Source organism: Anopheles coluzzii, chromosome 3, assembly GCF_943734685.1.
Source record: "Anopheles coluzzii chromosome 3, AcolN3, whole genome shotgun sequence".
NCBI lineage: Eukaryota > Metazoa > Arthropoda > Insecta > Diptera > Culicidae > Anopheles > Anopheles coluzzii.
Window position 1 is genome coordinate 17,233,687 of NC_064671.1, and position 24,797 is coordinate 17,258,483.

Here is a 24,797-nt window from a genome sequence, read left to right on the forward strand (position 1 = left end):
GGTCGTTATACAGTAGAACGTCGATTATCCGGGGACGGATTAACCGGCGGGCGGCTTAACCGTGCGCATAAATCTGACAGCTGTTCATACGTACGGCGAAAGTTTGCAGCGATAATCAATTGGGTAACCAGTTTCTTGTGCAGCTCTGTAGTGTCTATGGGTATTTTCGAAATTCATTTTTGTTCATGAACAGTTGTTAAACTTACTGTTATTGATTAAAATAATATTCTACTAACGATTAATCGATTGATTCTAGGTGAATTAATGATAAAACTAGTGAATTTCATATGTTTTATATGCGTTTGACATTTCTTAGACCATTATCCGTGCAAATCGATTAACCGGCAACCGTCCGGTCCCGAGCTGCCCGGATATTCGACGCTCTACTGTACTCGCCAAAGTACGGTATTATCCTTTGGGCAACTTTAAGCTGAAATAGGATTTGCTCAATCTGTTGCCCAGTTTATGAAAATACTCAGACGTTGTACTGTTTGCATACTTTTAGGCGTTCTTGAAACACGAGCACCCAGTACCACCGATTGTTGACAAATTGGTCAGTAGTGCGAGATTAACACATTGTTTGCTGTTTTTCTTTAAAACGCATCTCTCTTTTTTAAAAAATTCTAACATGTTATAGCTATCTTTCGAATATTTTTTTAAATAATGTTTTACCGTTTAAACTGAGCGTCTGTGTAGGGCCTTGCATACGCTGGACTATGGGCAAATGTACGTTCAAAACAATCGGCCAAATGGACAAATTCACAACTGTCAAATCGAGACTCTGTCAACAAAAAATCATCCTCCTTCGCAGAACCAAAGTCTTCTATTTGTGTTTCGTGAAAAATACTCAAAAAGGTTTGTTTATACCTACGGAAAAGGGTAAACGCTGCACTTTAGCTGCTAAGCTAGCCCTCGCTCTATCCCAGCGTTGTGTTTTTTTTTCACGTCGCGTTGAATAAGGCTAAAAGCAAACGCTCTCTTCCCTTGCAGGCGGAGATCCTTCCGCAGGATACAGCAGACCCCGATCACGACCGACCGAGCGAAAGGTGAGCGCCGAAAAAATGGAACCACCGAGTTTCCATCCGTGCGACGAAGCCGTCATCTCCACCAACGATGACGCGAGCAACTGCAAACGGTCCGCGGTGAAGCTGGGCTACTGGAAGGACGACTACATCGCGCACTTTGTGCGCAACCCGGATCGCAAGGCGCCCGAAATAAACCGGGGCTACTATGCCCGCGTCAAGGGTATAGAGATGTGCATTGAAAAGTTTTTCAAGGTTAGTTGGTGTGTTTATGTGTGTGGGAGTGTGCGTATGTAAAATGCCAGTCGTTGACGGTGATGATTTATTTACTTTTTTGTTTCTCTAGAAAACCGGAGACAAATGCCAAATCGTGAATCTGGGCTGCGGCTTCGACACGCTGTACTGGAGGCTGCGGGAGGCCGGCCACATGGTGACCAACTTCGTCGAGCTCGACTTCCCCAACGTTACCTCCCGCAAATGTTACCAAATCAAGCGAAACAAAGTGTTGCTTGAGAAAATCCACGTCGAAGGTAGGAGGGAGATAAATGTTTAATTAGCTCACCTCTTTTGACAAACCGATGTTCGCTCCCTTCCCTCCCGCAGATGGGGAAGTGCGCCTCAGCCCGACCGATCTCCACTCTACCAACTACCACATAGTGGGCGTGGACCTTCGCAACATCGAGGAGGTGGCACTGAAGCTGCAGCAGTCCGAGATCGACTACAGCGTGCCGACCATCTTCCTCGCCGAGTGTGTGCTGGTGTACATTGAGCCGCAGAACTGCCACAATCTGCTGAAATGGTTCGCGGCCAACTTCAAGACGGCCGCGTTCGTCAACTACGAGCAGGTCAACATGAACGACCGGTTCGGCGAGGTGATGCTGAACAACCTGCGGCAGCGGGGCTGCAGCTTAGCCGGCGTCGATTCATGCGTATCGCTTGACGCACAGATTTCCAGGTAAAATCGAAACACTGTAATGAGACGGATCAGCGTCACGATTTGATTGCGCGATTTATAACCCCCGTTACAGATTTCTGCAGTGCAACTGGCACGGTGCCAGGGCGTGGGATATGGTGCAGATCTACCACAGCATTCCCGCGTCGGAGCGCGCACGAACCGAACGGATCGAGATGCTGGACGAGGCGGAGCTGCTGGTGCAGCTGTTTCAACACTACTGCATCTCGATCGCCTGGATAGGGGACCTGTTTCAGGACGTGGAGATTACGTAAGCATATTTTGCAGCATATTTGCACCCTAGCAACGATCGCCTACTCTAACGTTCGCTCTCTTGCTGTACTGCTGTATTTTCAGGGTGGAAAAGCAGCTTTCCTCGCTGAACATAGACTAAACGCACGCGCTGCAACAACAACAACAACAACAGGATGAACATTTTAAAAAGCCCCCCCCCCCCACACATATTAACGATCGGAACTAAAAACAAAACGCCGAACCCCCTACAACCACCCCGAACTCATCTTAATCCCCCTTTACCTCAGCACGTGGCGGTAGCGTCAACTTCTACAATCAACTCTTTGTAAGAATGAAAACACAACCGTAACGATCTTTAGCACCTTTGAATCGTATTTTAAACGTTTGTTGCACACGGTTCGTATTATTCGTATCAGCCCGCCTTGTCCTACCCTACTTCTAAGGGCCAATAGAACGCGGCCGGACCGATAGGACAGTCTCTAGACGTTCATTAAAGTGTGTGTGCGTGTGTATGTGTGTTGGTGGGTGACATACTCCACCACTCTTGCCCCTGATGTCATCCATACCATTGTATCTCTGATGTAGCATAGTTTTCAACAACGAAAAGCAGCAAAAATACCATTCACCTCCTTTTTCATCCCATTAATTGCCCTCCTCTCTCCAGCACCTGAAAAGAGACTGCACTGGCTGGTTGGTGGGATTTTTTTTTTGTAGATAGGTTGGTATAACAAATTGGACATCATCTGCGCACACAGTCAAATACATCGAATTTCTCGAAACAACTCGTTTAATTTAATAGAAATCGAACGAAGTGGTGGCCCCGTGTTTAAAGTACATCTCTTCCAACAGCCCCCAAAACCGTTTTCTTATTCAAAATCTTATGAGCCAAGCATCGGTCCCCCACCAATACCTTTTGCACCCGCTGCAATGTGGCAGTACAAAGATGGCAGAACAAAAGGCATTGGAAGTTTGTAGCCAAAAAAAAAACATACAAAATACAACAAAACCTAAAAATACAAAAATCAGGATTAAACCGTAGCAGGGTTCGGAATTGGTCTCATGTGTTCCTTACATAGCATGTGTCTGCGAATGTTGTGTTATTATTTATTTTAAATAAAGTAATCTAAATCAAACGTCGTGTCAAAAAAAAGCAAAAAGTTCCGTCTCTTTTAAACTTTCCTGTTTTGATATGTAGAAAACGTAACAACGACAATTAACACGCGCTTTAATTTCGGTACGATTTTTATCACAATATATGGTTGCATATGGTGTGGTGTGTGTAGTGATGATGGCAGCAGGTCACCCTGGCACCCCTTTTTTACGCAATTCCGACCGGATTCGACTGCACAATTCCCTGCCGGGCGCAGATGTTCTTCGCGATCGCACTCATCGTGTCGTAGTTCTTCACAAACACACCATTGTTCACCCGTCGGATGTTGATGCGCACTCGATCGTTTGCCTGCAGCGTAAAAGATGGATTTAGTTCCGAATTCTAACCTCCCTTTTCACGCCATTTCAACTTACCTCCACACACCACGCCTTCGCCATCAGCAGCTCATGCTCGGCGGAAGGGTTATTCTCGCGCACCGCCTTGCTAGCGCGCGAAAGCACGCACGACATGCCGTAAATGTCGATCGCCGAGTCGGCCAACCGGATCAGCAGGAACTGCTGATCGACAATGCCCTTCCCGTGCTTGATCAGCAGCGCTTCGATCGTTTTCGAGAACCGATCAATGCTGTCCGCGCACAGGGCGGCCGATTCCTTCAGCGGGTCAACGACGAACGTGCTCAAATCCGTGCCGCCGTACCCGATGCTTCGTACCGCGCGGCGCGAACCCTCCTTAAAGATCAGCCCCAAATTCGCCGTCGGGTTCTTGAACGCCCGCTGCAGCTCCTTCAGATGCGACCCGGCGTACTGGATGCCGGTAAGCGTCACAAACAGCCGCAAGATGTCGTTCGCACCCTCGAAGATCCGGTAGATGCGGATGTCGCGCAGGAACTTCTCCAGCCCGCTCGATTTCATGAACCCGTTGCCGCCCAGTATCTGGATCGCCTCGTCGCACACGTACCAGGCCGCCTCGGACGAGAAGATCTTCGAGATGGCCGCCTCCAGATGGTAGTCCGTGTGGCCCGCATCCATGTTGCCCGAGATCATGTACCCCATCGACTGGCTCACGTACTGGTGCATCGCCATGCGGGCCAGCTTCTCCTGCACGTTGCCAAAGTTTTCAATCTTCTGCCCGAACTGCACGCGTGTCGTCGCGTGCTCGGCCGCCTTCCGGATGCAGTGGGCCATTGTACCTGCGAGCGTGCCCGACATACCGAACCGACCGTTGTTTAGGATGTTCATCGCCACCTTAAACCCATTCCCTTCGCCACCGAGCACATTTTCGGCCGGGATTTTCACATCGTCAAAGTACACCTCGGCCGTGTTCGAGCACTTGATGCCCATTTTATCCTCCGGCGGCCCACTGGTCACACCCCCGAATCCACGCTCCACGATGAACGCCGTCACCTTGTCCTTCTTCTGGCCCGTCTTCGGATCCGTCACCTCCGTCTGCGCAAACACGGTAAAGATGTCCGCCAGCCCACCGCCACTGATCCAGATTTTCGACCCATTCAGCACGTAATGTGAACCGTCGGCCGATTTCACCGCCCGGCTGCGGATTGAACCAGCGTCCGAGCCCGAGCTTGGCTCGGTCAGGCAGAAGCAAGCGATTGTGCCACCGGTGACGACCTGGGGCAGGTATTTGCGCTTCTGCTCCTCCGTACCGTACAGCAGCACACCCTTCCAGCCGATACTCTGGTGGGCGCCGAACACCACCGCCAGCCCCAAATCGGCCGCACCGACCAGCTCGCCCATGCGGGCGTACCCGGTGTTGGGCAGGGCAAGTCCACCGTACTCCTCCGGTGCCTGCATGCCCATCAGGCCCATCTCCCACATGCTCTGGAACGTGGCCTCGTCCGGGCCGCCATTCTTTTCCGCCTTGACTGGATCGTAGCCGTCCTAAAAATTGAGAAAAGTAGGTTATTAATATATCTTAAGAAAGTTCATGTAAGCAACAGGTTGAAAAAAAAGGTTCCAACGTACGAAAAACTTGGTGACCGGATCAATCAACGAACCGATCATCTCCTTCTGGTCCGGATTTAGCGAATCGGGAAAGGGGAACACCTGCAGCGGTTCGATTTCGCCACGGAACAGATTCGCCATGAACGAGGTGTTGACCGTGGGGGCGGCCGCGGCGCGCTCCTTCGGTTTCGTTTGCGGCGTTGCGGAAAGCCATCTGCAATAAAAGGAAGAAGAAGAAGAAGTAGCATTAGGTCATTTGCTTCAATTGGCACGGGTGGAATAAATTGCACACAAATTCCCATTCTCCCGGACACACCGCCCTGTGCGTCATTGACCCAAGGTTTGAGTGCGCATTATCTCCATACGCACAGACACACACGCACACACGCTCGCCTATCAGTTGAGCCACCCGGTTAAGCGACCCGGCTTCCCCGTTACAAAGTTCACAGTCGACACCGCATTGTGGCGAATGTTGCCAACTCACCGCGCTTTTACGATTTCATCACGGATTTAGACGCGCAAGTGTAGCCCTGGCTGCTTCTATCTACCAGCGGAAGGGTGCAAAGTCCAACCGCGTAGCGCAAATACCGAAACACTGACCGACTTTCGCCGCCTACTGCACAACTTACCTTTGCTGGCTTTTGCCAGCCAGCCAGCAGGCGGCACCATTAGTATCGCACGCCACCACTACGCCTCGATTGGACACTCCGACCAGCCGATGGAAGCGATGCATTTTGTCGATTTTAAGTGTGTTCTGGTATTAAATTTCCGCCACAGCTCACAGTACGTGTGCGTATACGTCAACAGCCGATACGCGAATAACCAAACCCAAGGGAGTGGAGGAATTGCTCATTGATGACAGTTTGCGCAAATCTCTCGCGTGCTCTCGCTTGCGTGTACGCTCCCTCTCTCGCGCGCGTGTTGCTTTGATGCGGAACTGCGAACAACGAACAAGCAATACGCGAGCAGGCGGCTGCTGCGCGGCTCCCCACACGCACATTGTTTATCAACAATCGAACGGGCGCGCTCGTTCATTGACACTTCAGAAGGGGTTGTTTTCTCGAAATATTGCTCTGGAATGGTTGATCACAGTAAGCGCTGTCCTTGTGGATACTGAGCAATTTGCAGAAGTACGGTGAAGGTTTGGAATTCAAGCGCCTTATTCTTCTAGTGACGTCATTGGGTAATGTTGTGAAATAAAGTGGCACCTTCTTAATTGCGAAAATCAATTATAGAAACGGTAAGAAATTCAAACTCTTTTTGGAACCTGTTTCGATAGTCTGGACTTACAGTGAGTATCGTATATTTTTTCAGGCAAAACACACTATGGAAAAGCACAGACAACAACATGGCGGAAGGATCTACATCCAGAACCTTTACACCACAAATCCCTTCAAAATCAGAAAAACTCCTCCAAGATGTTCATAAGAATTGTTGTGACTCATCTACAACCTTCAAAGGCAAAAAACGTAGTTGATCAGTGAATCAATGTCTACCATATCTACGTTACATGAATTTATCCTTCAAAAATCCCTTGGAAGACGACGTCACTTAACCGTGAAGTCTTTCCAGCCTCTGTTTTAGCCTTCCAGGTGAGTAATTTTCACTTCCACCATGCAACAGGTTCGTTCTTTCCTTTCCATAAAGTACTTGCCTGCAGCATTGCTCGAGAATGGCCTTGGACGACTGCTCATTCCTTGCGACAATCAAACGACTTCCCAAACGCAACATTCTGCCGTACACTGACCGATTCCGATTCACCAACCAATTACGACGGTAAGCACGAGACTGACCGGTTCGCGAGTTGCATCGCACCAGTTTTAGTATGAATTTTCATGCACTCCACAAAAAAGACTAAAATAAAACAACCAAAAAACCCTTAATACTCGGGAACCGGATTACAATCTGCAGCCGCAACCGATTGGACTTCAAGGAAATAGATAACACCCGCTGACCGGTTTCATTCGATTTGTGATAAAACGCCCCGCCGGGCCGGCGGGGAAAAGAACTAAGATAAGACACATTGCACGTGGTGTATTCTTCCTTCTTTTCTATTATTATCCGTCAATGATTTACTGTGCTAAGATAATTATCGTTTATCTACAAAACTGGGGGAAGGTATTGTAAAGCACAAACACACTTAATCTATCTCCAGCGGATTAGTGTGCGGTAGGCCGCGCCGTTCCGACACGTTCCGTGCGACCTGCGCCAGCCGCTGATAGTGCTCCTTGAAGCTGCCCGAGTGGATGCGGTTAATGTTGCGCTGCACGCGGCTGCTGGCCTCCTGGCACCAGATCTGGGCCATCAGGAGTTCGTGGCTGGCGGAGGCAAGTCCCCGCTGGGAGGCACGGGTCGCCCGGGAAAGTACGGCCGCCATGGTGTAGATGTCGATGGCACTGTCCGCTACCCGGGCGAGCTGGAACTGTCGCTCGACGATGCCTTTGCCGTGCTTCACGAGCAGAGATTCGATGGTCTTGCTGAACATGTCCATTGACTGGAAATGGAATGGAGAGTGGGAATGTTCAATGAGGATGAGAAATGTCGGGATATCTCCTTCGCCTTACCTCAGCGCACTGCTTGGCCGCATTTTGAAGTTCGCCTGCAACAAAAGGACGCAAATCCGTTCCACCAACTCCAACACTGCGTCCTGCTCGTTTCGTACCTTCCGCCAGGATCACTCCCATATTTCCGAGTGGATTTTTCAATGCCTTCTGCAGCCCTCGGAGATCATTTCCTGCCTTCTGTATGCCCGTCAGAGCAATGAACATCCGCAGCACATCGTTCGCGCCTTCGAAAATTCGGAATATTCTCATATCCCGCAGAAACCGCTCCAACCCACTGGACTTCATGAACCCATTCCCTCCGAGCAGCTGTATCGCCTCATCACACACATACCACGCCGCCTCCGTACAGAACACTTTGCTCACGGCCGCCTCCAGATGAAAGTCCACCGAACCCTTATCCATATTGCCCGCCACCATGTACGTTAGGCTCTGCGCCACATAGTGATACGTCGCCATCATCGCCAGCTTCTCCTGCACATTTTCAAACTCAACCAACTTTCGCTTGAACTGTACCCGATTGCTCACATGCTCGGCCGCCTTCTCAACGCACGTCTTCATCGTCCCGGACAACATCGCGCCCAACCCAAACCGGCCCGAATTGAGAATGTTCACCGCAATCTTAAACCCATTGCCAATCTCACCCAACAGATTCTCCACCGGCACTTTTGCATCGTCGAAAAACACTTCCGTCGTGACGGAACACTTGATGCCCATCTTGTCCTCGGGCGGACCCGTACTGACACCCTCAAAGCCACGCTCCACAATAAACGCACTCATTTTGCTTTTCTTCTCGCCCGTCTTCGGGTCAACCACCTCGGTTTGCGCGAACGTGGTAAAGATGTTCGCAATGCCACCGCCCGAACACCACAGCTTCGAACCGTTCAGTATGTAATACTTTCCGCACGGGCTTAGGACGGCTTTTGTTTTGACCGAGGCCGCATCCGAGCCAGTTCCCGGTTCGGTGAGTGCGAATGCACCAAACACACGGCCCGTGCTTAGCTGGGGAAGATATTTCTCCTTCTGCTCCTTGTTGCCGTACATCAGGATGCCCTTGGTACCGATCGTCTGATGCGCTCCGGCGTAGATCGACATACCGAGATCGTAACTGCCGGAGATCTCCGACAACCGGACGGATTGGGCATTGGAGAGTCCCAGTCCACCGTACTCGGTTGGAATGAACGGGCCAAGAAAGCCCTGCTCCCACAGCGCATCCACGACCGCTTTCTCCACCGAGGCCGTCGCATCGTTTCTAGCTGCATCGTTAACTTCCTGGAGTGCAAAACAAACAACAACCAAAAATCCAAAATTGAGTCCCAACAACTCCAATAGCTCCCAATCTCCCTCAACGTACCGTATAAAACTTAACCGTCGGATCGATGAAAGCCTGCACATATTCACGCTGCTCCTCGTTCAACGGCTCCGGATAGGGGAACAGTTCCGCCGTCTGCAACTTCCCACTGAACAGATTCATCACGAACGATCGGTTCGGTTTCGGTTGATCGCTGCTGGACTGGGTAGCGGCACTCGCGTTCACTACACCGCTAGAGGACACATTTCTAACCACTGCTCCACTGCACTGCAACTGCACCGCGCGACGAACTGAGGCGGTCAGCACAATGTTCTTGCCCACTTGCAACATGGTGGATATACGGCGAAACGACACGTGTGAACCAGTTTGCGGCTGTTTCAAAACTGACCCGCAACCGAATTCCTAAAGTTTACTTTAAATCAGAGTTCACACGGTGGCGTCGTTCGGGGCGTATGCAGGGGGGTTTATCGGATAACGGTGATATCGACGCGAAAACTTCACTATCTTTCCACCGGCGGCAGGTATCTGCGTGTGAGTCTGCAACGGAAGTGGATGTAATACCGTGTCTAGTATGGGGCAGAAGGGGCTTATGAACTCAAGCTACCCCACCGGGAGTTTGCAGACATTTTTGCCTAGGTTAGGGGAATTCCATTCGACCATTGACCGAGGACGGGGGTAGGAGCCCATAACTTATCTCGTATTGCGCCGTTTTGGACCAAAAAGCACAACGGTTCAGAGAAGCAGTGGTCAAAATCTGTTTACATTTTTATTACTATTTTATATTTATTGCTTTTCTTCCAAATCTCAACATTTTTCACATGTTATTAGTCTATTTCCAATGGGTTCGTGTACGTCGGTCCTCGTTGGTTGGAAATATAGCTGGCTACCGTTGCCATCCGTTGATAGTTCTCCTTGAAAGATTTCGATTGGATACGGTGAATGTTTTGCTGGACACGATCACTTGCCTCCTTGCACCAGATCTGTGCCATCAGCAGTTCCTGCTCCGCGGAGGGAAGATTCAACTTTACCGCACGGCTAGCCCTGGACAGTACGGTGGCCATCGAGTAGATAAAGATAGCACAATCCGCAACACGGGCGAGCTGGAACTGTCGTTCCGCTATTCCGTTGCCATGTGTTCGAAGGAGAGATTCAACTGTGGCACTAAAGACATCAATGCTCTGCGATGAAGAGGACAAAAATAATCAAATATTAGGAATTTCTTATTTCTAGCAGTTACAACGTACCTCAGCACACTGTTTGGCTGCATTTTGAAGCTCGCTTGCTACAAAAGGACGCAAATCCGTTCCACCAACTCCAACACTGCGTCCTGCTCGCTTTGTACCTTCAGTGAAGATCACTCCCATGTTCGAAAATGGATTCTTTAGCGCATCCTGCAGCCCACGAAGATCTTTCCCCGCCTTTTGCATACCCGTCAAGGCAATGAACATCCTCAATACATCGTTCGCCCCTTCGAAAATTCGAAACACCCTTATATCTCTCAAAAACCGCTCCAATCCACTGGACTTCATGAACCCATTCCCCCCGAGCAGCTGTATCGCTTCGTCACACACGTTCCAAGCCGCCTCCGTACAGAACACTTTGCTCACGGCCGCCTCCAGGTGAAAGTCCACCGAACCCTTATCCATATTCCCAGACACCATGTACGTTAGGCTCTGCGCCACATACTGCTGAGTCGTCATCATCGCCAGCTTTTCCTGCACATTTTCAAACTCAATCAACTTCCGTCCGAACTGCACCCTGTCACTGACATGAGCCGCTGCCTTCTCAACGCACGTCTTCATCGTCCCGGACAGCATCGCTCCCAGCCCGTACCGGCCAGAGTTCAGAATGTTCACCGCAATCTTAAACCCACTCCCAACTTCACCCAAAACATTCTCCACCGGCACTTTAACATCGTCCAGAAACAGTTCATTCGTGACGGAACACTTCAAGCCCATCTTGTCCTCGGGCGGCCCGGTGCTAACGCCACCGAAACTTCGCTCCACAATAAACGCTGTCATTTTGTTACGCTTCTCACCGGTCGCTGCATCGACCGACTCCACCTGCGCGAAGGTGGTAAAGATGTCGGCCAACCCACCACCCGATATCCACAGCTTCGAACCGTTCAGGGTGTAGTAGGTGCCGCACGGGCTTAACACTGCTTTCATTTTTATCGATGCCGCATCCGACCCGGTCCCCGGTTCGGTGAGCGCGAATGCACCAAACACACGCCCGCTGCTTAGCAAGGGCAGATACTTTTGCTTCTGTCGCTCACTGCCGTACAACAGGATGCCCTTCGTCCCGATGCTCTTGTGGGCGCCGATGAGTAAGCTGAGCGCCAGATCGTAGCTACCACTTATTTCGGCCATCAGCACGGACTGCACATTGCACAGGCCCAAACCACCGAGCTCCGGCGGTACGTACACGGCCAGAAGTCCAAGATCCCACAGCGCGTCGATCGTTCGACGATCAACGTTGCTCGTATCATCGTTTCGGACGGCATCGTTCACTTCCTGCAACACAAAAAGGGGAACAACAAGCCATTAGAATAAGGCAGTAAGAGAAAAGTGTCTCATCGCGATCACACTTACCGTGAAAAACTTGTGCACAGGATCGACTAGAGCTGCCGCAAACTCTTTCTGCTCCGCGTTAAGTGGTTCCGGATAGGGGAACAGCTCTGCTGTTTCGAGTTTCCCGCCAAACATGTTCATCAGAAACGATCGGTTAGGGCGTTGTGGGTTCGACAGCGATGAAGCAGCTCTCACTGCTACACTTCTAACAGCACGATAATTCACCTTGTTCCATCGAACAAACCTTTGTGGGATAGTATTTAAACGAAACATTTTGGGAAAGCGCGAGAGTGCAACGTTGATGTCGTTATGCCGGAACAACACTGAGTTCTACTGCTCTGTGACTGTCTTGCGATAAAATACTGCACGATGATGCACAGGTCGAACTGGCGCTCGTGCGTAACCCGTCTTATCCAATCGAGGATTTATCAAGTCGCTGGAAAAGGTAAAGCGCAGGATAAATCGCATTGCGAAAAATGCACGTCATTTCTTGTTGGACGCACCCGGTTAGGCTGATAATGTGCAGGCCGGCCTTGCACAAACTGTGGTCACGTTTATCGATAAGTGGGCGAACTTTGCACTTTTTACGGGCTATCTGTTGCCCTTCTTACTGGATTTTGAACGTGTTCTTTCTTATATTGCTTGAGAATTCAAATATTTGAAGCCACGCGTTCGAAGATATTCTTCCGAAAATTAAGCTTAGTATTTTAACGTCTCTCTCAGTGCGTGGCTGCAGCCTCCCATCCATGTAGACACTCGATTTCCAACAGGTCTCGCTTCACCTGATACACTCATCTAGTTCGCTGTGCTTCCTTGCAACTTAGGCCGAACTGGGGATCGCTGTCGAACACCTTCTTGGTGGGACATGAGTCCGGCATCCTCATGACATGCACCAACCATCGTATCCTGCCAACCTTCGCCACCGTCAGGATGCTCGATTCACCGTACAACTCAGCAAGCGTGGTTCATCCGTTTCCTCCATGCTCCATGCTCGAACACACCACCCAAGATGGTCCGGAGGATGCGTCGCTCAAACACGCCCAGAGCGTTTGGATCCTCCGCTCGGCATGGTCCAAGACTCGTGTCCATAGAGGACCACTGGGCGAATCAATGTGCGACATATCTCACATTTCGTGCGGGCTTGAAGTCTTCTGGATCTGGATTTCACTGCTGATGTCGTTGTCCGAAGTAATGATCGTCCCAAGATAGCAGAACTCCTTTACTACCTCGAGATCGTCGTCATCAACTAATACACTGCTTCCCAGATGGTCTGAGTCTCCGGCAAGCAGGTACTTCGTCTTCGTCTCATTGCGGCTACTCCAATTCTTGCTGTTTCGCGTTTGAATCGGGTGTACGCCTTGCTGTTGTCCTGCCGATGATGTCGTTGTCATCCACGAATCCAAGAAATTGGAGAGTCCGATACAGGATCGTGCCACGGATATCGTTGTCTAGCACCGCACTTCGAATGACACTTTCCCGGGCGATGTTGAAGAGCAGGCAGGAGAGTCCGTCGCTTTGCCTCAGACCCCTGTGGGATTCGAACGATTCCGACGTCAAGTTCGATACTCTCACCCTACACTACACCCTATTCATGGTAGCCTCTAACCGCTGGATCAACTTCCCAAGGAAGTGGTACCGCTGCATAATGTTGCATAGCTCATTCCGGTCTGTGGTGTCGCGTAGGGTGATGGTGATGCGTAGGGGTCTGGCGCTCTCGGAACTTCTGGAAGATCTGCCGCAGAGTGAAAATTTGGTCGGTGGTGGATTTGCCTCCAACAAACTCAGCTTGGTAGCTGCCGACAAAATTTGTAGCAAGGGGCGCAAGTCTGCAGAAGAGGATCTGGTACAGGATCTTGTAGGCGGCATTCAGAACTGTAATGGCTCGGAAATTCGAGCAATCCAGCCTGTCGCTCTTTTTGTAGACTGGAACACCCAGCTTCCACTCCTCCGGTACTTCCTCCCAGATTTTCAAGATCAGCTGATGCATTTCTTCGGTAAGACTCTCCGGTCCCATCTTGAAGAGCTCGGCCGCCAGTCCATCACTGCCAGCAGACTTATAGCTCTTAAGCTGCTTGATGGCGTTGACTATCTCATCCAAAGATGGAGGGAGCACCTCGTCGTCGGCTCCAATGCTGTCGCTGTTGTTGCTGCTGTGCTGCCGCTGTGGCGGTTGCCATGTTCTGCCACCTGCGCCAGCCTCTCCCGCCTCTGCTCCATTCAGATTCAGCACTACCACCTTTCGATCACTTCCCGCTGGTCTATCAGGAGATTCCGTCAGCATCCCGGCACATTGCAGTTTTACAACCTATCATAGAATGAATTATGTTTCGGATCACACATAAAAGGGCAATTAGAAAACGGAAAATCGTTTAAAGGTACGTATGAAATGATTTGTCTATTGCTTAACCACCATTATAAATCTTTAGTGCAGATCACTCGTGCAATTCCCTTCAGAGTTGGCTGATTTAGCTGAGGCTCTCTTTGTTGTATTTACATTGTATATCATTAAACCTAAGGAGAAGTGTACATTAACATTAGTAGTTGGAGTTGGGGGTGATGTTGTAGCTTACACAAAAAAAAACCATTTGCTAGCAGTGGAATAAGTGTCCGTAAAATATGCTTGCTATCAGAGAGATGGTATGTCTTAGAAAAGAACTCAAACTTTACATCTTCGGGGTGATAAAATGTTGTACAAAAAACCATAGAATAGTAAAAATAGATTGTTCTACCAAGTTGAGAGCGACTTAATTGAAGAGAGGGGGAAATGAAATAATTAAACTATTACATCTACACACGCGCACACACTACACTTCTACTCATTTGGTTCCGTAGTAGCCGTAGTGTGGCTTCTTCTCCCCCTCCCGACAGATCTCCCGCGAGTGCGTACTCTCTGGCTGCCGTGGACGGCCAGGCTAGCTGGACCGTTGTGTGGTTCGTTTTGTTGGTACCGCTTCACTATCACGATTCACTTGCAGAAACTTTCCTTGGGCGAAATGTCGAAGGAATCTTCGGGCGGGCGGGTTTGCTTTCGGAGTTCGATCGCTGTACATACACACACGTGCACTTAGAGACTCGCTTACTCAATGTCCAGCGGGTTGTTGTGCGCGATACCATTGTTTGCACAGATGTTCTTCGAGATCTGCGACATGACGCCGTAATTTTTCACAAACGAGTCGGTGTTAATCTTGCGAATGTTCACCCGCACACGATCGCTGGCCTGCAAATAGGAATGAGAATGTGTTAGAAATTATTACTAATGGCGCTCAAAAGTCCACCCCACGATCATCCTACCTCATGGCACCACGCCTTGGTCATCAAAACTTCATGCTCCGCCGAGGGCAGATCCTTGCGCACCGATCGCGTGGCACGGGAAAGCACCACCGCCATCGCGTACGTATCGATTGCCGCATCGGCCAACCGGTTCAGCAGGAACTGCTCGTCCACAATCTTCTTGCCGTACTTGATCAGCAACGATTCCACCGTCTGCCCGAACAGATCGATACACTCCGAGCACTGCTTGGCCGGCACCTTCAGCGGATCGGCCACGAACGCGCTCAGATCCGTACCGCCGTACCCGATGCTGCGAATCGCACGGCGCGAACCTTCCTTAAAGATCAGTCCCATGTTGGTGGCCGGATTCTTGAACGCACGCTGCAGCTCCTTCAGATGCGATCCGGCGTACTGGATGCCTGTAAGCGCCACAAACAGCCGCAAGATGTCGTTCGTACCCTCGAAGATGCGGAAAATGCGCAGATCGCGCATCACGCGCTCGAGCCCGCAGTCCTTCATGAAGCCCATGCCGCCCAGTATCTGGATCGCTTCGTCGCACACGTACCAGGCCGACTCGGACGCGAACACCTTCGAGATGGCCGCCTCCAGATGGTAGTCCAGCGAGCCCGTGTCCATGTTGCCCGAGATCATGTACGCCATCGACTGCGTCACGTAATGGTGCATCGCCATGCGGGCCAGCTTCTCCTGCACGCCGCCGAACGTTTCAATCTTGCGCCCGAACTGCACGCGGTTTGTGGCGTGCTCGGCCGCCTTCTGGATGCAGGCACGCATCGTACCGGACAGGGTGGCCGCCATACCGAACCGACCGTTGTTCAGAATGTTCATCGCCACCTTAAATCCGTTCCCTTCGCCACCCAGCACATTTTCGGCCGGGATCTTCACATCCTCGAAGTACACCTCGGCCGTGTTCGAGCACTTGATGCCCATTTTGTTTTCGGGCGGACCGCTGCTAACACCGCCGAAGCCACGCTCCACGATGAACGCCGTCACCTTGTCCTTCTTCTGGCCCGTCTTCGGGTCCTCCACTTCGGTCTGAGCGAAAACCGTCATAATGTCGGCGATGCCACCGTTCGAGATCCAAATTTTCGATCCGTTCAGGACGTAGTGCTTGCCGTCGGCCGACTTTACCGCCCGGCAACGGATCGAACCGGCGTCCGAGCCGGAGCTTGGTTCGGTTAGCGCAAAGGCGGCGTAAACCTTACCGGTGGACACCATCGGCAGATACTTTTCCTTCTGGCGCTGATCACCGTACAGCAAGATGCCCTGCAGGGGGAAGAAAAACAAACAAATCGACGATTATAGCGGGTGGTTGTGATTGAAGGGTATTTCAATAACATCTTAGCATCCTGTAATGCATTCGTCCCCCCCCCCCCTGGAACAAGGGTTACGCGAGCGCGGAAACCGGTGCATCTAAACAATCTCATCTGCGCTCTTATCGCGAGATCATCAAACACGTGTGCGAGTAACACACACGAAACGTACCTTGAAGCCAATACTCTGGTGAGCGCCGATAAAGATTCCCAGCCCCAGATCCTGTCCACCGATAATGTCGCACATGCGGGAGTACTGCGTGTTGTTCAGTCCGAGACCACCGTAATCGGGCGGCACCATTAGCGAGAAAGCACCGAGATCCCACAGCGCCTCACACGTCTTCTCATCGATTGAGGCGTTCACGTCGTTCTTGACCGGATCGTTTACCTCCTCGAAGAACTTGGTCACCGGATCGACAAAGGACGCGATGTATTCCTTCTGCTCGGCGTCCAGCGCTTCCGGGTAGGGGAACACCTGGGCCGGCTGTACCTGGCCGCGGAAGATGTTGGTCAGGAAGGACATGTTGGGGCGCTTTTCCGCCTCCGATGGGGTGGCCTGCTGAGCTTCGGCCTGTTTGGCCTGTGGGGCAGCCGAAAGGCATCTGGAAGAGGGGAGCAAAGGGAAAATTGGTGTCGTTAATTCATGTTGGGTAATTGCGGGTTTTGATTGTGTGTAGTGATGGGAAAAATGAAGTTTTCGTCGGAATCGATTTCGGCTAGTTCTGAAGTTTTCTGGAATCAATTCCGATTAGAAGGTCCGAAATCAGTTTTCAGAATCGATTCTGGTATCAATTCCGGAATCAGCTCTGGAAATTGTACCGGAATCGGAATCGGCTCCGGCATTGGAATTTACTCCGAAATTAGAATCGGCTTGGAAATCGGAGTAGGTTTTGGCATCTCCATAAGAATAGGCGTTTGAGTCCAATGATGTTTACTTGTGAACGATCCATTCTCAAGGAGATTCCCATACTGATTTCGCTTCTGAAACCTCTTATTACAATTCAAGAACAGATTCTCATTCTGGAAGCTAGTTTAATTTCTGGAGTCAATCCTGATTCTGTTGCTGATGCAAATTGCGATTCCAACATCGGTTCCGATTCGAGAGCTGACTCCGGAATCAACTCTAGAATCGGCTCAAGAATCGGCTTCAGAATCGGCTTCGAAGTCTACTCCGGAATAGGCTCAGGAGTCAACTCTGGAATCAGTTCCGCAGCTAACTCCGGAATCGATTCGAGCACCGGAATAAGCTCCGGAATTGATTCCCAATACGGAATCGGGTAGGCCCGATTCCGAGCTCCCTCCACTAATTGTATGACAGGTACAGAGAATCACGTACGGTCCATTGAAGCACTTTTGGTTCTGGAACATGACCCAAACGGCTTCCGTCTTCACTTGATGTATGACTCAGGTCATTATTATTAACTAATGTTGTCCATTTATCTCTATTTAACGGAATTAAACACCTTTATAACGCCCCATCTAGTTGTTGCAGTTCAACCCTATCTCGCTTCATGTTCATGAAGCTACACAGTGATTTCTTTCCAAAGTTCTTGATTATTCCGCGCCGTTAGGCGATATCTTATCAGTAGGAAAGCAGCATTCAATAGGCAATAGATTTAAGCGAATGAATGAAATAAACGCCTCTTGCTCGTACGAATTACTTCCCCATGGCTGCTCGTGCAGGGTGTGAAAATGCATTTGGGAAAAACAAAACCAACTGCCAACCATTGCTTGCCATTTATTTTACGCCACCAGGCAAAGGAAAGCCGCTACACGTGAACGCAATTGGCATGTCAACATCATCGTCACCATCATCATCAGCATCATCGTGCCCGTGCTGCTGGTCGGTTGTTTACGTAAATGACGGCGAGACGAAAGTACAAAGTCCATCAGCGTAGCTCATGCGAGCTCGCTCTTCTGCTCACACGCTCGCTCTTTTCGCCGTACGTTTTCTCACTCTCGCAATGGCGCTCTCTTACTTTCCCTCTCTTTCCGTCATTAACGGGTGGGGAATTTTCAGGAGCGCTGCGATTACCGAAAGCTTCTGACCTATATATTCAGCCATAATCACACTCATTCCTTTTGCTCTGTGTTTTCCCGTTTTTAACAGAACAGAAACAGGAAGTAACTACACACACGTTCCCGTCCGAGGTCTTCAAGGTCATTGCTACGCGAATGCGAACGGAAAAGGGCTTGTGTGTTACTCAACACTACGCAATCTCCTTTCGGAGGCATACACCAGCGCCTTGCCCGAGTTCACTAAAAATAGTTTGTTTTTCGGTCCTCCCCCGCTTACCTTCGAATTTCGATGCCCTTAACCTTCTGCGAGTTACGCACAACCAGCTGCCCAATGCGCATCATTTTGCTGCAGCGATGTTGTAGTTAGGACAATTTCTTTTTTATTTATTGCACCACACAATGAACACACACACAATAGAGCCGACGGGACGGACGAGAACAAAGAGCGATTACGACGGCGTGCGATGGCGACGAATGAACGAGAAATTCTGTGTGGACTGGTTGCGATGTCGTCCCTTTTTGCTGCGACGTGTTTACGTTAACTGCGCTCTCCCGACAGCGGGGATGACACTAATGACACCCGAGGGTGGTTATATGCGGGCTATTACAAGGTGTTACAAAGCAGTGTGATGAGGCGAAGTGGGCAATTAAACAATATTGCTGTAAAAATTGAATTAAAACTAGTAGATTTAACAGTTTTTACATAACCTTAGCGATTTTTTAATCAAACGGAACGGAATTATCAAGAATAGCTGCTCAGTTTTGGGACGTCTTGATTTCCACAGCGTTTGATGGCCCGTGTACAACCCTCTTAATAGCTTTGTTGAGCTGTCAATAGTAAGCGTTACGATTGCGTTAGCGTTATTAAGCGTTACTATTGCACGTGGAAAACAGCTGCTGCAGCGGGAGCACCTAGGAGCACGTGTTGCAATGCGCGCTTTCTCTATTTTTCAAACTGCATTTTCCATCCTCAAACAAACTGTCGGGGATTAGAAAGGCTTTAGTCTAATCTCTTCCGTTATCATTTTGATATCTTGGGCGATAATCCCCTCGTACATTCGGCCCAGCAAATAACCCAAAAGAAATGAACAAAAAAAGCGTTAAGTTGTGGCTTGGAATTTTATTGTGCTCACGCTCAATTCCCAATAAGCGAGCAAAGCAAAACAAAAACCAACTATACCTAAACACGTACATAATCTATGGTTTGTGACTAATGCTGGTTGATTTAAATACAAAGGCCGCGAGGGTGCGCGTGGCCTTTGAAGATGATTTCGTGACGTCGTCCTGATATTTCTCTAAAGCTTCTCGGGGATCTACACTTACAGCTAGAAAACGCAACGCGTCACAGAACGCTTGCAAATGCCTTAAGACAGATTCTTACTGCTGCTGCTGCTGCTGCTGCTACTGGTGGTTGGTTTGCTGGCAGACTTGGCCGCCGCTTTGGTCGCTTCCTCGTCACTGCTGCTCTCGCTGTCACTGTCGCTGCTGCTGGTGGAGGACGGGTCCCGGGCCGCCGCCTTGCCACTCTTCGCCGGAATGGTGTGCGGGAAGGGTTTGCCCTTCGCGGCCAAGCTTTCCTGCAGCCGCTTCAGTGCCGTCCGGTTCAGGTTCTCCAGGCACGTCACCTTCAGCCCTTCGTCCAGCGTCGCGAGCGCCTCTTCCGGCCGCTCCTTCGCCACCAGAATGTCCAGCATGCAGCTGTAGATCAGCCCCTTACCCTTTTCCGACACCTTCGAGTCGCGCAGCCTCTCGATCAGCCGGCGGCACAGCACCTCGTCCTTCGCTTCCCGCGCCTGCTGGATGATCTTCTGGAACATGATGCGCGAGCTGTCGCTCAGGTGGCGCGTCCAGATGCCGTTCTCCTTCTCCGTCGCACCGTCGATGAAGTAATGGATCCAGAGAGCGTTCACCGGTGCCAGCAGGCCCCATTTGGCGTACGATTCCGCCAGCTGCTCGTAGCGCTCGTGCAGCTCCGGGTGATTGGCGAGGATGCCCGAAGCGCCACCGATCGGGAAGTGCTTGGCCGCCGCGATCGCTTCCTCCTTGTCCTTCACCCTGCCGACCGCTTCCTCCAGCTGGCGCAGGTACTGGTCGGCGTTGCCGTTCGACACGTTCGCGTGGCAGAGCCGATTGTCGAACGAGATCTGCCGCTTCAGGTCGTCCGAGATGAGCGCACCGATGCGGTCGAAGGTCGCCACATCGCCGCTGATGGCGAGCTTGTTGAGGAAGTACTTGAAGGTGCGCGGAATCGGGAACAGCTTCTGCTCCAACAGGTCCAGCACCAGCTTGGACGCTTCGCTAAGACGGTCCCGGTTGACGAGCGCCTCAATAACGGCCGACTGTTCGGTGAGGTTGGGTTTCTGGGCGCTCGTTCCGTCCAGTGCTTCGTAAGCGGCCAGGATACGGTCCGGGTTGTTCGCTTTAATTGCCAGCTTCAGCTCACGCATGGGGCCGCTGGACTGGGGACGTTTCGGTTCCTGTTTGGCCGATGGTTTCGGTGCTGCTGTGGCAGCAGCCACTCCCTGTTTAGCGCCCTTCGCCTGCTTGGGTTGGCTTTCCTTCGCCGGTTTCACTGCCTGCGCAGGCATTGCGAACGGAACCTCGTACCCATTGCTCTTCAAAAACTCGCCCAACTCCGTCAGGAACGCGTCGGACGGGGAGACGCTTTCCTCCTGCATGCGCGTCCACAGCCCGAGCGACTTTTCCGCATCCTTCTCGGCGATGTAGCTCTGCAGCAGCTTGTGGTAGATCTCGCTCCGGTCGATGTGGCTCAAATCCTTGGTCGCCTCCATCAGCCCCTCCAGGCTGGCCGTTTTGCCCTCCTGCTGGTAGCGCTCGCACGCCGTCTGGATGCGCTGGTAGCGCGTGCGCAGGCCGGGCGTTTCCAGTATTTTGCGCGCCTGCCGGATGCGCCCACAGTCGACGAACGCAAACACGAGATCGTACAGACTGTTCACCTCGCCGTGCACCTCCGTGCTGAGATCGGTCAGCCGCTGCAGGTTGGTGGCATCTTCCGCCTGTATCAACCGGCAGGTCAGCTCCGTCTTCCACGGCGTCGTGCGGTGCTTCTGGCAGATGTCGGCAAACGTGTTCATCGCCGCCGGCAGATCGTCTCGCACCAGATGCACCTTGATGAGCGAGCCGAGGAAAATGTTCTGCGGCGTAATGTAGCCCTTGTCCATCAGATGGTCAAACATTTGGTTCACCTGCTGCACGCTGCCGCGATCCGCGAGCGTGTTGAGCAGCCGCCAGCACGCACTGTTGTACACAAAGTCGACCTCACGCTGCGGCTCCTCCTGCTCCTTGCCCGCCTCCACCGCGGTCGCGGCGGTCGGTGCGTTTGTCTGCAGGAACGCAAGCGCCTCATCGAACCGCTCCGCCTCCAGCAGACTGTGCGCCAACCGTACCACCTTGACGCGATCCAGCTGGAAGTCGGGCTGCTTGGCTTTGACTGCTTTCAGCTGCTCGAACGCTTCCTCGAGCTTGCCGTTCGTGGCCAGCATGTCGATCATCATGCCGTAAACGCCCGGACTGACGATGTAGTTTTCGCCCTCCAGCTTCTGCAGCACCTCCCTCGTCTTGTCGATATCGTTCGACCGAATCACCGACCGGATCAGTTGCGATTTGACCGCATTGGCGTTTTCCTTGCGCGCCTCCAGATCCGCCACCAGCCGCTCGAGCTGCGGCACGGACAGACTGGCGATCGGTGTCTTTTGCCGCTGCTGACCCTGAGCCGGCTTCCGTTCCAGCTCAATCGGTTCCAAATCGCCCGCCGCCAGCTTCGACAGCATGCTCGAGATGTCGGCCGTCATTTCGCTGCCCATTCGCTCCTGGATCTTTTCCGCCAGTCCGTTGCTAATCGAAAGCCCCTGATTGACGAACCCGGTCAGTATCTTGCGCACCATCTCGACCCGATCGGTTTTGAACGCACCCACCGCGTCGTAGATCAAGTTGCCCATCGTTTCGGCCTGCACCGCTTCCGTGCTGTTTCCGTTGCTTTCCCCCTCCGCAACCGGCTCGCTTTCCTCCTCCCCGGACCGGTTACGCACCAGCCCATCGTGCATGGCACGCGCGAACCGCACGTACGAGTCGACGTCGCGCGACTGCAGCAGCGCTTGCGCCAGCGGTTTGCGGTAGATGCCGGGCGAATAGAACGCCCGGTAGCGGGCGGCAATGTTGGCCGCCTCTTTGAGATTGTTCCGCTCGAGCGCGACGTACGCACAGCTCGAGCTAGCGACGGCCAGCGATATGCCAGCGCTGCGCAGCAGCTGTATCACGATCTCGCTGTTGCTGACCGGCAGATTCGGCACGGCATACTCGCGCACCGTCTCGCCGCTCGGGTAGATCTTGAACTTTTCCGCCATTGAGCGCAGCACGTTCAGCACACGCTCGGTGCGCTCCTCCTTCGTCCACTTGGGGTCGTTTGCGCACATCAGCGGCCAGAAAAAGTGCTGCCGGATCGGTTGATTCTGCTTCACCAGCTCCTCCAGCAGGGCAAAGCTTAGCTCAACCTCGCCGCCCTTCAGTGCCGCCTCGAGGGCGATCAGGTAGGCCCGATCGTTCATGCCGCCGTCCTGCAGCTCCTTGCAAATCTCGACCACCTTCTCTGCCGGCCGCTTGGCGCGCACCAGCTGCCGCACAAGGAAGCTGCCAGTGTTGGCCAGCTCACCGTCGTTCTTCGATGCACGGGGCATCGTACGGAGCACCTTCAGGCCTACCTCCTCGTAGCCACGGTTGATTAGGCGCAGGATTACGTTCACCGCGTCCTGGTTGTAGCCGGCCTGGCGACGAATTTTCTCCACCAGCCGGTCCACCTTCTCCGGATGGCCGTTGGTGGCGAGCGAGTAGATGATTTCCAGGATGTCCTTGTCGAGCAGGAAGATTTCCTTCTGCTCGCAGCTGTCGATCGTTTTGCAGATGTAATCAATATCGCCCTTGCGGGCGTAACCGCACAGTAGCGTTGTGTACGTGTCGGCGGAAGGTTGCAGGCCTGCCTGTGCCATCACCGCCAAGATTCCGGTTGCCGATTCCAGATCACTACAAGATCAAAAAAAGAAAAGGTAATGTTTCGTTTTAAATTTCCGTTAAATGTGTTCCACAAAACAGCCTCTACTTACTCTGCCTGCGAGTGACCCATGATGAGCGCGTTAAAGACGTACTCATTCACCGGCAGCTGCTTTTCGCGCATAAACTCCAAGATCCGGGTTGCACCCTCAATGTCACCCTGCTGGCAGTAGCGCGAGATCAGCCGCTGGTACGTGACCCGGTTCGGCTCGATGCCCTTCGACTGCAGGTCGGCCAGGAACTCGGTCGGCGAGAACGGATGCTCGTTGTCGAGGTACACGCGCAGCAGCGCATTGTAGTGCGACACATCCATGGCCACGTTCAGGTTCTTGAGCGTTTTCCATATTTCCTGCACCAGCGCGGTACGCACTTCGGGCAACTCTTCCGGCACCAGATTGCCTAATGTGGGACGGGGGTGGGATGATACATGATTGTGAAATTGCCGTTTTATGTTTTGTTGATTTTAAGGGTGATGTAATCGCGTCTTACCGCAGCACCGAATCACCAGCAGGGATTGTGCGCTTGTGGCCGAACGATTGATGCGGATCTCCTCCAGCACCTCCTCCAGGTCCCGCCGGGAGATGCGGCCCGAACGGCGCACGTCTTCGTCCAGCCGCTTCAGCGACCGGTCCAGTCCATTCTTGCTCTTGGTGGCAGCAGTTGCAAAACCGCTAAAAAAAGGAAAATAAACATTTAAATTAATTCATTTCGTAAATTACAAGGAGCCGCCCCTGTGGTACTCGGTGCCTCGGACATGTTGCGTAATTGTGCCGGGCGGGTTTTGCTGGTGTGTGGGGCACCGGGCTCCCACCGAGGCTATGATGGTTTGTGGTGGAAAATTCCGCACCCCTTACCTGGTGAAATTACCACACAAACATTGCGATTGCTGGACGAAGCTGCTTTCCGTTTCGCGGGCAGTGCTGAACACTAGATTTCGTGCAAAACCGGCGAAATATCGCACAAATTTGCTCGACCGCAGTATCGAGGCCATGTTTTCTGTTGAAAGCGTGCGCGAACAATGCGTTTGACAACTCGCTCGGCTGTCAAAGTGCATGTAGAGCAAAATTTCACAAGAGTGACCAGAAATATCGATTTCTCTGTACAGTCTATTCCCTAGTTACGCGAGTATTTTTATTTTTATTTTTTTTATCAATAAACTATAAAAAAAATCATCCAAATAATCGCAAATTCTATCAAATTAGCTAAATAGCACAATTTCAATCGATTTGTTAATATATTGACAGCACGTTCGATAAAATCACATCCGATCGATTAGTGCCAAGACCCTAAGCGGCAGCGTGGAGCCCCGAGAATACTCTCGAGGAACTCGCCACCGCTCAGAACAAAATGTGCATCTCAATTCTTCGTTGGC

At 51.7% G+C, this 24,797-nt stretch overlaps 6 protein-coding genes across 9 annotated transcripts; 1 reads left to right on the forward strand and 5 right to left on the reverse strand.

Moving 5' to 3' along the window:
* Positions 1 to 724: 724 nt before the first annotated feature.
* LOC120958366 (leucine carboxyl methyltransferase 1) lies at positions 725 to 2,440 on the forward strand. Of its 2 annotated transcripts, none has more exons than XM_040381109.2 (6): positions 725 to 855; positions 991 to 1,277; positions 1,369 to 1,552; positions 1,626 to 1,977; positions 2,051 to 2,245; positions 2,332 to 2,440. In XM_040381109.2, the coding sequence occupies exons 1-6, from the start codon at positions 750 to 752 to the stop codon at positions 2,366 to 2,368; spliced, it is 1,161 nt and encodes a 386-aa protein (XP_040237043.2). In that variant the 5' UTR covers positions 725 to 749; the 3' UTR covers positions 2,369 to 2,440. The 2 variants fall into 2 exon arrangements, with proteins under 2 accessions (XP_040237043.2, XP_040237045.1); XM_040381111.2 differs by having other exon boundaries at positions 789 to 879.
* Positions 2,441 to 3,309: 869 nt separating this feature from the next.
* Positions 3,310 to 7,103, reverse strand: LOC120958362 (very long-chain specific acyl-CoA dehydrogenase, mitochondrial-like). Of its 3 annotated transcripts, none has more exons than XM_040381103.2 (4): positions 6,953 to 7,103; positions 5,320 to 5,512; positions 3,754 to 5,235; positions 3,310 to 3,688 (listed from the first exon to the last, which is right to left on the reverse strand). In XM_040381103.2, the coding sequence occupies exons 1-4, from the start codon at positions 7,027 to 7,029 to the stop codon at positions 3,548 to 3,550; spliced, it is 1,893 nt and encodes a 630-aa protein (XP_040237037.2). In that variant the 5' UTR covers positions 7,030 to 7,103; the 3' UTR covers positions 3,310 to 3,547. The 3 variants fall into 3 exon arrangements, with proteins under 3 accessions (XP_040237037.2, XP_040237036.2, XP_040237038.1); XM_040381102.2 differs by lacking the exon at positions 6,953 to 7,103 and adding an exon at positions 5,928 to 6,170; XM_040381104.2 differs by lacking the exon at positions 6,953 to 7,103 and adding an exon at positions 5,783 to 5,901.
* A 225-nt stretch (positions 7,104 to 7,328) lies between these two features.
* LOC120958363 (very long-chain specific acyl-CoA dehydrogenase, mitochondrial-like) lies at positions 7,329 to 9,501 on the reverse strand. The gene is made up of 3 exons (XM_040381105.2): positions 9,214 to 9,501; positions 7,863 to 9,131; positions 7,329 to 7,792 (listed from the first exon to the last, which is right to left on the reverse strand). The coding sequence occupies exons 1-3, from the start codon at positions 9,499 to 9,501 to the stop codon at positions 7,439 to 7,441; spliced, it is 1,911 nt and encodes a 636-aa protein (XP_040237039.2). The 3' UTR covers positions 7,329 to 7,438.
* Positions 9,502 to 9,978: 477 nt separating this feature from the next.
* On the reverse strand, positions 9,979 to 12,014 carry LOC120958365 (very long-chain specific acyl-CoA dehydrogenase, mitochondrial-like). The gene is made up of 3 exons (XM_040381108.2): positions 11,763 to 12,014; positions 10,416 to 11,684; positions 9,979 to 10,349 (listed from the first exon to the last, which is right to left on the reverse strand). The coding sequence occupies exons 1-3, from the start codon at positions 12,012 to 12,014 to the stop codon at positions 9,996 to 9,998; spliced, it is 1,875 nt and encodes a 624-aa protein (XP_040237042.2). The 3' UTR covers positions 9,979 to 9,995.
* Positions 12,015 to 14,109: 2,095 nt separating this feature from the next.
* LOC120958364 (very long-chain specific acyl-CoA dehydrogenase, mitochondrial) lies at positions 14,110 to 18,929 on the reverse strand. The gene is made up of 4 exons (XM_040381106.2): positions 18,639 to 18,929; positions 16,515 to 16,944; positions 15,033 to 16,295; positions 14,110 to 14,958 (listed from the first exon to the last, which is right to left on the reverse strand). Exons 1-4 carry the CDS (start codon positions 18,701 to 18,703, stop codon positions 14,818 to 14,820), a joined length of 1,899 nt encoding a protein of 632 aa, XP_040237040.1. The 5' UTR covers positions 18,704 to 18,929; the 3' UTR covers positions 14,110 to 14,817.
* Positions 18,930 to 19,461: 532 nt separating this feature from the next.
* Positions 19,462 to 24,459, reverse strand: LOC120958361 (leucine-rich PPR motif-containing protein, mitochondrial). Its single transcript, XM_040381101.2, has 4 exons — positions 24,280 to 24,459; positions 23,915 to 24,096; positions 23,479 to 23,824; positions 19,462 to 23,398 (listed from the first exon to the last, which is right to left on the reverse strand). Exons 1-4 carry the CDS (start codon positions 24,414 to 24,416, stop codon positions 19,726 to 19,728), a joined length of 4,338 nt encoding a protein of 1,445 aa, XP_040237035.2. The 5' UTR covers positions 24,417 to 24,459; the 3' UTR covers positions 19,462 to 19,725.
* Positions 24,460 to 24,797: the final 338 nt, after the last annotated feature.

Excerpts from the sequence above, each read along its gene's own strand:
- LOC120958363 (XM_040381105.2), bottom strand. The coding sequence starts at position 9,501 with ATGTTGCAAGTGGGCAAGAACATTGTGCTGACCGCCTCAGTTCGTCGC. Across the intron at positions 9,132-9,213 it reads CGACGGTTAAGTTTTATACG|GAAGTTAACGATGCAGCTAG; the intron begins GTACGTTGAGGG and ends TTTGCACTCCAG. Across the intron at positions 7,793-7,862 it reads CGGCCAAGCAGTGCGCTGAG|TCAATGGACATGTTCAGCAA; the intron begins GTAAGGCGAAGG and ends TTCCATTTCCAG.
- LOC120958361 (XM_040381101.2), bottom strand. The coding sequence starts at position 24,416 with ATGGCCTCGATACTGCGGTCGAGCAAATTTGTGCGATATTTCGCCGGT. Across the intron at positions 23,825-23,914 it reads GCTGGTGATTCGGTGCTGCG|GCAATCTGGTGCCGGAAGAG; the intron begins GTAAGACGCGAT and ends GTCCCACATTAG. Across the intron at positions 23,399-23,478 it reads ATGGGTCACTCGCAGGCAGA|TGATCTGGAATCGGCAACCG; the intron begins GTAAGTAGAGGC and ends TTGATCTTGTAG.
- LOC120958364 (XM_040381106.2), bottom strand. The coding sequence starts at position 18,703 with ATGATGCGCATTGGGCAGCTGGTTGTGCGTAACTCGCAGAAGGTTAAG. Across the intron at positions 16,296-16,514 it reads ACCAGAGTATTGGCTTCAAG|GGCATCTTGCTGTACGGTGA; the intron begins GTACGTTTCGTG and ends TTCCCCCTGCAG. Across the intron at positions 14,959-15,032 it reads CCAAGGCGTGGTGCCATGAG|GCCAGCGATCGTGTGCGGGT; the intron begins GTAGGATGATCG and ends TCCTATTTGCAG.
- LOC120958362 (XM_040381102.2), bottom strand. The coding sequence starts at position 6,031 with ATGCATCGCTTCCATCGGCTGGTCGGAGTGTCCAATCGAGGCGTAGTG. Across the intron at positions 5,513-5,927 it reads GCTGGCAAAAGCCAGCAAAG|ATGGCTTTCCGCAACGCCGC; the intron begins GTAAGTTGTGCA and ends CTTTTATTGCAG. Across the intron at positions 5,236-5,319 it reads ATCCGGTCACCAAGTTTTTC|GACGGCTACGATCCAGTCAA; the intron begins GTACGTTGGAAC and ends CTCAATTTTTAG.
- LOC120958365 (XM_040381108.2), bottom strand. The coding sequence starts at position 12,014 with ATGTTTCGTTTAAATACTATCCCACAAAGGTTTGTTCGATGGAACAAG. Across the intron at positions 11,685-11,762 it reads CTGTGCACAAGTTTTTCACG|GAAGTGAACGATGCCGTCCG; the intron begins GTAAGTGTGATC and ends TTTGTGTTGCAG. Across the intron at positions 10,350-10,415 it reads CAGCCAAACAGTGTGCTGAG|AGCATTGATGTCTTTAGTGC; the intron begins GTACGTTGTAAC and ends TCTTCATCGCAG.
- LOC120958366 (XM_040381109.2), top strand. The coding sequence starts at position 750 with ATGGACAAATTCACAACTGTCAAATCGAGACTCTGTCAACAAAAAATC. Across the intron at positions 1,278-1,368 it reads GCATTGAAAAGTTTTTCAAG|AAAACCGGAGACAAATGCCA; the intron begins GTTAGTTGGTGT and ends TTGTTTCTCTAG. Across the intron at positions 1,978-2,050 it reads CTTGACGCACAGATTTCCAG|ATTTCTGCAGTGCAACTGGC; the intron begins GTAAAATCGAAA and ends CCCCCGTTACAG.